Source organism: Mustela nivalis (genome assembly GCF_964662115.1).
Source record: "Mustela nivalis genome assembly, chromosome: 2".
Classification (NCBI taxonomy): domain Eukaryota; kingdom Metazoa; phylum Chordata; class Mammalia; order Carnivora; family Mustelidae; genus Mustela; species Mustela nivalis.
The window spans coordinates 170897971-170910074 of record NC_139021.1 but is presented as its reverse complement, the minus strand read 5'-3'; the positions used below and the strand labels follow the sequence as shown (position 1 = coordinate 170910074).

General features: G+C 37.9%; 1 protein-coding gene across 1 annotated transcript in view; it reads right to left on the bottom strand.

Moving 5' to 3' along the window:
• The window catches only part of NHLRC2 (NHL repeat containing 2), a 63993-nt gene extending 52008 nt beyond the window's left edge, over window positions 1-11985 (bottom strand). The window contains exons 1-2 of the mRNA XM_082721360.1: window positions 11546-11985; window positions 8471-8623 (exon numbers count right to left, since the gene is read on the bottom strand). Of these exons, the coding sequence (XP_082577486.1) occupies window positions 8471-8623; window positions 11546-11723 (331 nt within the window). The 5' untranslated portion in view covers window positions 11724-11985. The remainder of the gene's footprint in view (window positions 1-8470; window positions 8624-11545) is intronic.
• Window positions 11986-12104: the final 119 nt, after the last annotated feature.

Genomic DNA, 12104 nt, shown 5'->3' with positions numbered 1-12104 from the left:
CATTCTTAGTTTTTGAATTTCTGAATCAAGATCCTTTCCCAGTATTCTAAATGCTGTTTGAGGATAGACTGATTGATCTATCTATAATTCAGTATGGGTTGTGTTACAGTTTTTATCACTTTTTGGATCACTTTTTTAAAAGATTTCATTTATTTTACAGAGAGAGACACAGCAAGAGAGGGAACACAAGCAGAGGGAGTGGGAGAGGCAGGCCTCCCGCTGAGCGGGGAGCCTGATGCGGGGCTCGATCCCAGGACGCTGGGATCATGACCTGAGCCGAAGGCAGCCGCCAGCCAACTGAGCCACCAGCCACCCCCGATCATTTTTAAGCAAGAATGTTCATCAGCATTTCAACTCTGAACCACATTTTCAGCTTTTTATAGTTTTATATGGATGTGATCTGCTTTTTAATATTCTCCATTTTGTGGACAGGGCTCCTAGGTTGAGGGTGTGCTTTTCCAACAGTTCCCTTTCCCTATGTAGCTTCATTTTTGGGTAGCATCGTTAGAAGGAGGGATTAATGTGTACTTTCTTTCTTTTTTCTTTTTTTTTCCTGCAAGATCCTTAACTTTTCCCTCTTATTTAAAAAAAAAATTTTTAAGTAAACTATCTTCAAGGGAAACTACACCTCTGTATCCAATTCACTCTAAGAAGCAATGCTTCTCTCAAGCTTCTGTTATTAGTCCCACACTCCTCCTTCAAGAGCTAGTGTTATGATCTAAAACTGTGTTCAATATTTTACATCTAATTTTGGAGTTTCTCTTTCTACTGGTTAAGGGGTCACTCTGTGCCTTGCCCAAGAGCTGTGATCCACTCTCCTTTTTTTCATGGAGTCGTTTAGCCTCTCCCATTCCTGTTCCGGTACCTCAGGCTTGCAGGAAGAGGACCTTTAATGGAATTTAGTTTATTTCTCAATACAGGTAATTGAAGGCCATGATATTCTGTCTTTTACTACTGCTGAATAAATGATCAAGTGTGGTTTTAGTTACTCTTTTTGATTTTGTATTTGAGGAAGATGAAAAGATAAATGAGGAGATTCAAAACCCAGTGGCCTTCCTTCTCCTCCAAACCCAGAAGTAGGAGAGAGAGATTCCTGTTTTTAACATCCATTATACTGAGATATAATTTCCTTAAAGTAAATTTTGTCCCTCAATACTTTGTTAACTGATTAAATAAATATAACTAAACCCTAAAACCAGCCTCTTACTTAACGGAGAAAAATGAGAAATATTTCCAATAAGATAAAGACAAGGCAAAGGTGCCCACTGTCTCTACTACTACTGAATAATGAATTGGGAGGGGGTTTTTAGCTAACAAAATTAGATAAGAGAAATCAATTATAGAAATAAGATTTGGAAAATTTCTTTGAAGATAATATAGCATGTTAGGGAAACCACAGAGAAACAATTATAAAACCAAACCAAGTAATAAAAGATTCGGGAAGCAGAACATAAAATTAATAGATAAAAATCAATAGCCTTTATATACCTAATCAACAACCAGTTAGAGTATTTAAGGCTAGGTGAAACCCCACTTACAATAAATAGCCACAAATAAATGAAAACACTTCTAACCACATTCTAAAATGCAATTTAAAACTACAGCAAGGAGTACCTGTCTGGCTCTGTCAGAAGAGCATGCAACGCGTGGTGTCAGGACAAGTTTGAGTCCCATGCTGGATGCAGCGTTTACTTAAAAAATAAATAAAACTACACCAAGATACCACTCACCTATTAAATCAGTCCAAATTAAAAAGCATGTCAATACATTTTACTGGGGCAGCAGTGGGGAAAGAAGCATCTTACCTTCTCTTAGCAGGAATGCAAACTAGTACAAGTCTCCTGGTGCTGAATATAGCAATACCCAACAAAACTATGCTGTATGTATTTAACTTTGACCCAGAAATCCCCCTTCTAAGAACTTACCCTTAAGATATGACACCAGCAATATAAAAACATATTCACGAAGTTATTCACTGTTTGTAACTGTTAAATATTGAAAACAAACTAAGGGCTGATACAAAGGAAAGGACAATGACTGAATTATTTATTATTATAAATTACAACACACACACACACACACACACACACACACACAAAATGGGGTGCTATGTACTATTAAAAATAATCAGGAAGTTCTCTATATGGAGTGGCTACCAGGATACACTGATACATTAAAAAAAGCAAAATGCACAGAAACAGAGTAGGTCACCATTAGTATTTTTCTAAGAAAGAAAATAGAAAGAATGGAAGAATGGGATGGAAAGAATAAGAAACAGGCAGAAGACATGGGTAGATGGAACTATACTGTCTACACAGTTCTGACTTTCAGGACCCTGTTTAAATTTTATATCCTCAAAAACAAAATCAACTAAAAATACAAACAAATGAATCTAACTGTACTTCAAATGAATAACATAACCTCATGGGGAGTGGGAAAGACTAAGTTAGTTTTGAATTAGTTGAGAAAGACTAGAAGCAAAGACCCCCAACAGCAATGAGCACAAGCAGCACAGACCTTGATTTCTCAAAACCATTCCCAATATTCAATACTAAAAGGAATCAGAGCTCCCTGGAGAAATGGCTGATTCAGAGAAGGGGCTGGGAAAGTACAAGAGGAACCTTTAAATACTTTGTTGCAACAAGTAAGGAAGTACTCAAAGAATGGTAAGGGCATGTCAAAATGACACAGGTGATAGCCTGACGAGGATTCCTTTCGTCAAACAGGGAAAATATGAACATCTGAATACTGATGGTGATGATTATAACCCAATGAATTAAATAAGAATTCAAGAGTCAAATCTTTATATATATGTTTAACATGCATACGCACAATATATATATACAGCAAAACACACGTTACATCAACATACACATACATACACTCCGTCCGATAAACATTACCTAACAGTTCTTCAAGAAGTGAAGATTAGGGGGAGATGGGAATCCTGAGAAGGTGCTAACCAGGGGAAGAGAATAAGGAAGGAGATTCATGGAGCGAAAACAACACACATAAAACACAGTGCATGAAAGACAGAAGAGATTAAAGACGGTAAGTGACTAAACGCAGAGAACAAAGGGAAGCAGGGGACAAAATAAGAAAAAAAAAAACAAACAACCCTATAAGTAGGATCAAAATTGTAAGTCATTTAAAGGATGTTTTAGATGTTATCCTTAAGAACATGGAAGTCATATGGAGAATGAAGTGCAAATCTCAAAGATAATTTACACTAAATCCATGACCTTCCCTTCCAAAACTGTCCTTTCTATAGTGTGTCCTTTCTCTGAATGGCACCAGCATCTGTCCAATTACACAAGCCAAAAACCTACCTAGGACATCTCTGTAATAACCCAAGAGCCCTCTCTCATCATCCATATTTAACCCATAACCAAATGCTATTAGTTTTATTCCTCTATAACTAGTTTCAAGCTATTATCAGGTCCCAGAGGGAGCACAACAACCTTGTCATATAGATCTCTTACATCCGCTCTTGAACACTAATTAGTTACCCATCCAGGAGTGCGACTAATCTTTAAACAAACACAAATCTCATCATATCACCCTCTTCCATTCCACCCTCTTTCATTGTTCTTTGTATAAAAACCAAATCTCATCTCCCCAGTACATTTACCACTCCTTCTTCCCTCCCCTCAGGGTGCTACGGCAGCCCGGGCCTTCTCCTGTTCATCCAGAATATCATTATTCCTCTTGCTTGATGCCTTAACACACAATGCTCCTTCGGCCTGCTATGTTCTTCACCCTCTTTCACCCGGTAAAGCCACATTTCTCATCTAGATCTCAAGCTCAATTTTTACTCTTAGGCTTTAAATTCCTCCAGATTAAACTCCATTATTTGTTTCATAGCACCCTATAATTTTCCTTAGCACTAATCAGAAATTATAAAGCTATTGGTGAGTATTTGATTATAAGTCTTGCCCCTGTTAACAAGACTATAATTCCTATTAATTATTTAGGTATCGTGCATGTTTCATTATTCACTAGCACAGTGCTTAGTACACAGTAGGAAACAAAACAATGACTAGATGGGACATGAACAGTGAAGAAATTTATGTATTTATACAATATATAAACCATACTATATTGTCTAAATACACTATATTAATCTATAAAGACAACTAAGTAACGATGCCTTACATTTTTTCAGTGTCAATAATCTTAAAGTAAACAAATTAAAAAAATACTTTGCTTTTTCTGTTAATCATACACAATAAAAAAATAGAATGTGAAAGATCCTTCCCTTTATGAATCTTCTGCCAGCACAGGGATCAAAACTACTCCATATGGAAGGGAAGGAGGGAGAGGGAAATGGAGGAGGGAAACTGGGAGGGAAGTGGGAAGGAGAAGCCAGATAAAAAGAATAACCACTTCTAAAATATTAGTAATAAAATAATAACTTCAAAAAATCATTTTAAAAACTTCAAAGGTCTTATTTTTCAGAGATACAAATATACAGAATTGTACTAGTTTATAACTGTATATAGCAGTATATATCATATTATATTTATATAATATATAGTAGAAAGCACAGTTAAAGCACAAACACTGTAATAACCTAGGTAAATGCAAGGACTGAAAAACAGTTGAGGAGTTTTACATGCTAGGAAATTGTAAATGGAGACATTCTGAGATCTAAACAACAAGGATGACACTTCCCTAGACTAGAAAAGATAAGGGTATTCCAAGCGGAGAGAACACTGTCAGGGCCTTAAAGCAAGAAGAGCAGTGACACTGAGGAACTAAAGGCAAGCCAGGGAGGCTAGAACGCCGTGAGGAAGAGGAGTAGGGTGTGGACAGGTAGGATTTTAGGTTTTGTACTAAAAGTAATAGAAACATGAAAAGACCAAAATCACTGAACACTAAAACACAGAGCTGAAACAAATTTGAATTTTTAAAAAAGTTTTTTTAATAATTTCAAAAACGGACGTTGCCCTGTGTCTCTCCTGACATACCCTCAAAGTGTCACAAACTGACCAGTATTTTCATCATACTTCATCTATATAAAACAGAATATAAGGACTGCTACGGAGAGAAAATGGTATTCTTTTGAAGGCCTGCTTACAAGGGTGGCCCTTGCCAGGATTTCAGGAGGGTTCCTGCCATTCCCAGAACGGTAAGGATGGCTTGCTAGGCCTAAACTGGTGTACGAATAATATGGTTTATGCTGAACACCTTTCTTTCTGGGACTCTAGAATTTTCCTGCAGAAAATTCCTCCAGAAGCTGCCTATTTTGGCCAGCCCCCAGGAAAAACCTTGGTTGCTGAGTCTCTAATGAGAGTCACTGGTAACATCTCAAATGCGCTGTAACAACTCTTCTCTGGCTATTAAGTTGTCCGGTATGACTCTACTAAGGGAATAGGAAGCCTGTGTTTTGTCTCCTCTGGATTTAGCCTCATTCAGGCACCTCTTCCCTTCGCTGCTTTCACGTTGTATCCTTTAGCTGTAACAAATTACAGCTAAGAGTCCTCCTAAAGAATTATGGAACTTGGGGATGGTACTGGGAAACCTGACACACCATCAAATTATATATGGAGTCACTGGAAGGTTTAGTTTCATTATAAAATTAGAACTCATTCTTCTAATCTTTAATAAAGTTAAAACAGAAAATTAGCATCTACTACATAGTGAGAATACCAGCATTTACCCAGTAGTAATCCTAGCATTTAGGTTAAGTCTGATTTAATTATGCATTAACATATACCTAGCAGTCACATTTTAAAATATGTCAAGTGTTCCTAATAGATTTTTTTATGAAATAAGAATACTTTTCCTTAATAGCCATTGTGCTACATTTGTGTATTATATAATAACATTATCATTAATGCATCCAGCATAAAAAGGCAGTTTTATATATTCTCAAGTACAAAGAGGAAAATAAAACCTCAAAATGTGAGTTACCTATCAGTTAATGTAAACATGTGCTAAATCATTATGAATCAATAACAAGCTTAGGGCACGGCTACATTTAAGAATTTCCTAAAGATCAAAAGGCATTTATAATGTCTCATGCTATCATGAAAATGATACCGGTCACCGTTACAAACTTAATTTTAAAAGCTATTTTACAGAGGAAGGAGACTGGGTATTAATTTGGACCCTTTTCAGGCTGTTTTTGATTAATAAGCACTTCCTCAGTTGGCTGAGCATTTCTGGCTTACTGATGAAATGAGCTGAATATTCCATGGAATTTAAAATAGGCTGCTGAATGTCACTTCAAATACTATTAGCATTGCTGCAAATATGTTCAGAAACATAGCAGATAGTGATGAGACAAGACACATTCGCTGTAAGAAAGTAAATTAATTTAGTGACAGCTTATTGAGCTTTCATATGAAAATCTCTGGGTATACCTGCTTTTCTGAATATGAATTGAATGTAGATTTTGAACAATAAAAAATATTTTGAAGTTACCAGCATTTTCATAAAGTAGCATATTACTGAAGTAATGTTTCTTTGAAATTACAGTGTTGGGATCACTTCAAGTATCTTACTTCTCAGAAGTGCATTTGCATGTAGAAATAGTTTTTGTGTCACAATGTGCTATAAAAATGATGCTCCAGTAAATGGATAAAGAGATTACAAAGACCCATTCCAATAAATTCTTGAATTTGCTTCAGGTGTGCGGTAATTAAGTTAACCACATACAGTCTTTTACGGGTTATCCAAGTATGGAAACAGTTAATTCTGGAATTCTTAACCCAGTCTTTCATCCTCCTATTAAACAAACAAACAGGGATGCCTGCGTGGCTCAGTCAGTTAAGTGTCTGCCTTTGACTCAAGTCAGAATCCTAGGGTCCTGGGATTGAGCCCCACATCACATGGCTCCCTGCTCAGCGGGGAACCTGTTTTCCCTCTGCCTGCCACCCCCCCCCCCCCACTCCTGCGCGTGCACGCTCGCGCTTGCTCTCATTCTCAATCTCTCTCTCTGGCAAGTAAGATAATAAATCTTTTTTAAAAATAATAAATCAAAAACAACTTTAAATATCTCTGTACCTTCAGTGGAAGAGAAAGGCTAAGCTATTAAGAATGTTAATTCTTAATAATGAAACTTTTCACAGCTGGTCTGAACCTAAGGCACCTTCCTCTCATCTTCCCCAGAAGTCTCTACAATCCGGCCACACTGAACTACTGACCTCTCCCCAAACAGCCCACTCTTCCATGCCTGCCTACTTATCTGTCACTTCCTCAGCCAGCTTTGTCCAGCTCCCTTTTCATTTTCAGCTGTAGTCCTGCTTACTTCTCAAGTTCAAGCTTAACTGTCTGCTCCTCTGTGAAATCTTTTCCAATGCTTCTAAGCAAAGTGAATTACTCTTTTCCACAGGTTCCATGATGCTTTTTATTCAACTCTGTTACATATCTCCTCAGCAGCTAGCAGAGTACTCTGCATATATCACATATTCAAAAAATACACTCACTTGCATGAGCTTGACCAAAACACAGAGGGATCCAAAACTAGCAGCTAATAAGATACTTTTATTTCTTAAATCAATACAGATTAAACTTTTGAAAACATGAGTTAGCTACCAGTAATACCAGAGACCTTTATAAAGCTCACTGACTGGCAATTTTAAGATAAAATATAATTTATAAGCATCTGAGGTTTCACTTGCACTGAAGAGTTTAACCCAGCATTCCTTTTTAATATTCACTCTTTTTTTTAAAACCAAGTTATCTTTCAATTCTGTAACATATTCTCATTTTTACTCTACGATCAGTGATCCTCTACCCCTTTTATCACTCCAATTGTGTTAATTTAAGCCTAATCAAATCAAACCTTTAATTAGTTGCATTAACCTCATATGCTCTTTTTTAGAAGAAAGTAAACAAGAGGAAAGAGATCTGAAAAAATTTCAAAGTTCTAAAGCAAATACTAAGTATAATCTCTCACATCTTCAGAATTTGTAATACCATAAAAGAGGATTTCCTAGTGTGCTTTGGAAAACATTAACCTTTATAAATCATTTTTTAATAAAGCAAGGTCAAAGAAAAAGTATCTGCTATAATATTTGGCATTCCACTGTAGTTCATGTCATCTGAAATTAAAGGAAGTCTAATCACATTTCCTAATAAGAACTTTAAACCTTTATATCTTAGTGAGAAGAGTGTAAGATTAGAGTCACAAGTTTTACTTTCTCATAGGACAAATTTAGGTAAGTCTAAATATACATAATGAACTTTTAAAAAATACTTGATCATAAAAAATAAATCATGTCCTTAACCTCAGAGGAAAAAAAAATATACTAAATCCTGGTTCCTTAGGAAGGCAAACCATTATCACTAAGCTTAACTCTTCATGAGAAGGTACAGGGAGTCCTTAAATCATAGATTAGAAATTACTTTTAGAATCACTGAAGTCTTGCCAAATGTTCATTCCCCTATGAGCAAATGAGTCAGCTACTCCTCCAGTGCCTATGCCTGGACAGTCTGCTAGAAACAATTAAAGGGCAGATACCTTTATCGGAGTATGTGTGTTCTAATGCATGAAGATCAGGCAATAGGTGAATGCAGTTTATGCAGCAGTAGGTGAAGAAGTCCAGGATGACTACTTTTCCACACAGATCCTTGTAGACAGAAATAGGTTCTGCGGTGTTCAGCCATTCTAATCCTGAAATTTACACAAAACAGACTATCATGATTAAAGGAAAAGGCAGAGATAACTTATCTAAAACTTTCCATTAAAACATAAACCATTACTATTTCTAAGGAAGAGCTGAGTGGGTGGGGTAGATGGTAAAGATTCTATAATGGGGCAGTATGCAAATATAGTCAGAAAAAACTACTAAATTCTTTCAGAAATAGTACACTAGTCTGTGTGTGAAAGAAAGCAAGATCAACACACCTAGGTAAAAAGCGAGAGTAAACAGCAAATATTAAGAGGACCTAAGTACACAATCAGGTTCAAATGAGCTTTTGAGAATGAGGCTATTTTAAAAGCAAAACAGGACTAAACTCAAAAAGGAGTAAAGTGGTAAAATATAAACATACGAAATGCCTACGCCAATTTCATAAGAACTAAAGTGCTCTGGATTTGAATGAAACCTTAAATACAAAATATTTTAAATGCAAAGTTAAGCAAAATACACTATTACAGATTTCATGGAAGCAACATTAATACTGATGAAGAACATGTTTCCTTCCCTCCAAAGAAAGGTAGAATCTCATTAATCTGTATTTTGATAAGTCAGAATTTATAATTACTTGAGCATGACTTACAACTTTAACTATTGACTGTAAAGATTTTGTTAAAGATTAAAAGTACAACATCTCTACTTAACCAATTTAGAAAAACAAAGATAATGAGCTCATTGTTTCTAAGTAAATACAGCCACTAACACTATTAATTACATCTCGAAAGGTATTCAGAAATATTTTATAGAAACTGAAAAACAAAACTGGGTGGAATTAAGTGAATAACAGCAGCTAATGACTAATAACAGTAACTGGAATTACTCAATTAAAACAAAATTCTAATAAATAAATAAATAACCTGCAAATCAAACTAGTCTTTTGCCTTAACTAGTCCAACCTAGTGAAGTTTTACGGCAGAGTAAGCTCTTAATTATGCATTTTACACCAAAGAGCCAATTAAAGCAGAAAAGAAACGCTATTAATTATGCATTTTAATAAAGTGTTAATTGTATACCAGATCACGTAATCATATAAAACTTCAAACTTATGTATGTTTCACATCTTAACTGCAAAACATTTATGAATCGGTCTTTTAAATTTATTTTCTGTAAATACTCAAGGAGTGACTTGGATTTCAGAGTAAAGAAAGCATTATTACATGTCAGTTATTGTGCTTACCAGGCTTAATAATAATAAATTTTACAATAACTACAATGAATGTAATTTTTAAAAACTTAACATCCATTGAGCTATCCTAAAAACCAAGAACTTTAGATATACTACCTCTAATCCACATTATTCGCCTGAAAGCTAAATACTCGCTCTTTTTTACGAGGGAGTAAAGTAAGGCTTGGAGAATCGAGTAGCTTGCTCAGAATCATGCAACTAACAAAGGAAATAACTAGGATTTAATCCCAAATCTGTCTGAATCCATACACTACACCAGTTTCCCATAAACACATCTCTTTTAGGAAATGAACAAAGCATACTGTTTCTGAGATAGTTGTTTATGACTTCTTGGTTACAGCTTAAAGAAACCAAGAAAAAGTTACCTAGTATTCTGAGCTCAATAATCAGACCCTTAAGAAAATTTGACTAGGTCACATATGAAGCCTGAATATTTTGTTGTATTATTTATGAGTCATTAAGGTCAAATCTCATAATACATATATACATAGTAATACATAATACAGTGGGTGTAATAAAATATACCCACTGTAAATATAAACAGGACTAGAAAATAAAAACACTGGCCCAAAACCTAACCGGAAGCCTGTTTATAACACTATACTATGTAACTAACTTCTTAGAAAGTTTTTTAAAAACATGCACATATGTATATACTCTGTTAAAGTTCTTTTGATGGGAGAAGCAGTCATGAATCTATTTCTTTCATAATAACTCCACAATATTTCAAATTCAGGATAGGATTAGTAATGGAAAAAAATAAGCATTTTTGAAGGTGGGAGCAAAAGGCTTGGAAAGACACATAAGACTCTATTTTCAAAGGCAAGGTTCTGGTGTATCTCCCATGAGATACCGAACCCTGCCACAGCCAACCAATTAACTATACATGTGGTTTCAGTGTCACGCCAGGAGACATGCCAACACCAACAAAACAATGCCAGTCTCAACCAAAGAAGGGAAAGTACGGTTTCATTTATCAATGCAAGATGTTCTTCCCATATAGCACTACAGGGAGTATCCGTTCGCTGGGGTTCTAAACCCTCACAGAGCTGGGGTTCAAACCCTGGAGACAGGCCGTAATTGATGCAGATTTAAAAAAAAAATTACAAATTTCAAGACTTTGACCAGCGTAGTGTGGTACAGCTAAGACACCTGCCAGTCTGGGGTCTGCATCATCCGGCGGCGGCGGTTATTAGTTGCGAAGCCTTGTGGAAATTACTTAGCCGACTTGTGGCTCAGTTCCCTCAACTATAAAAGAGGTCTTGAAGAGGTCTCCACGAGTTCTAGAGAGGAGTAACTAGAACAGTCCCCCGATGTGTTTGCAATTGCGTGTGGCACAGAAGTGATCAGTAAACGCCAGCAATACGCGCAGAGGATGACAGTGACGATGCTGGGCAGCCAGACTGAAAGAAGAGGGTGGCATGGACGTTTCAATCCTTGCCAACCGGGGCCACTAAACATTCATGGAATGTCTACTGAGTTAACACAAGGCCCCAGCAGGGACTCGGATCCAGAGGCGAATGTGCACGTTCCCCGCGCTCCAGAAAACCACCTTTTCCCGCCGCCTGGGGACCCGGGGAAGCCGCAGAGCTGGCGATCCGCCCGGGCGCGGTTGCACAACCCCGCCTCGCCCCCCGCTTCAGGGGAGGGCTCCGTCCCCGAGGAAGGGGAGGTTCCGGGAAGGGTCCCCACCCCGAAGCCTGTCCCTCACCTTCCGGAAACTCGGGCACTGACAAGTCCTGCTCCCGGCCGTCCACCTTCTGCAGATACTGGTAGACCAGACTGTCCTTCTCCTCCTGGGTGACGGCGTCGAGCAGGGCGTACTCCAGCGGGGTCTGCGCCGGGAGCAGGCCCGCGAGGCTGCAGCCCCGGGCTCCGGGGGCCGCCATGTTCTCTCCGGACAGTTCAGAGGCGGCCGCCGGGCCCGCGGGAGGGTCTCCAGTAGGGAGAGAGGAAGCGATTACTGTCCTTTGGTTTCAAAACAGCACATTCACCTCACTCGTCACCGGCCCCCGCTCCACGTAAACAACACCTTTTTCTTTTGTAATCATGCATTCCAATGCTAAGGCACAAACTGTCGGAATTCCCGGGCCCGTAATTTAGCCACCGGCCCAAACCACCCCGCCCCTTCCAGAGCGTCCCGCCACAACCGAGCCTGGACATTCGGAGCGCCAGATTCAGCATGGGGAAAGTCTCTGGGTCCGCGTTCCTGGAGCTCTGAGAACCATTCCCCCCACACTTCACTTTGGAAATTAGCAGGTTTTAGAACA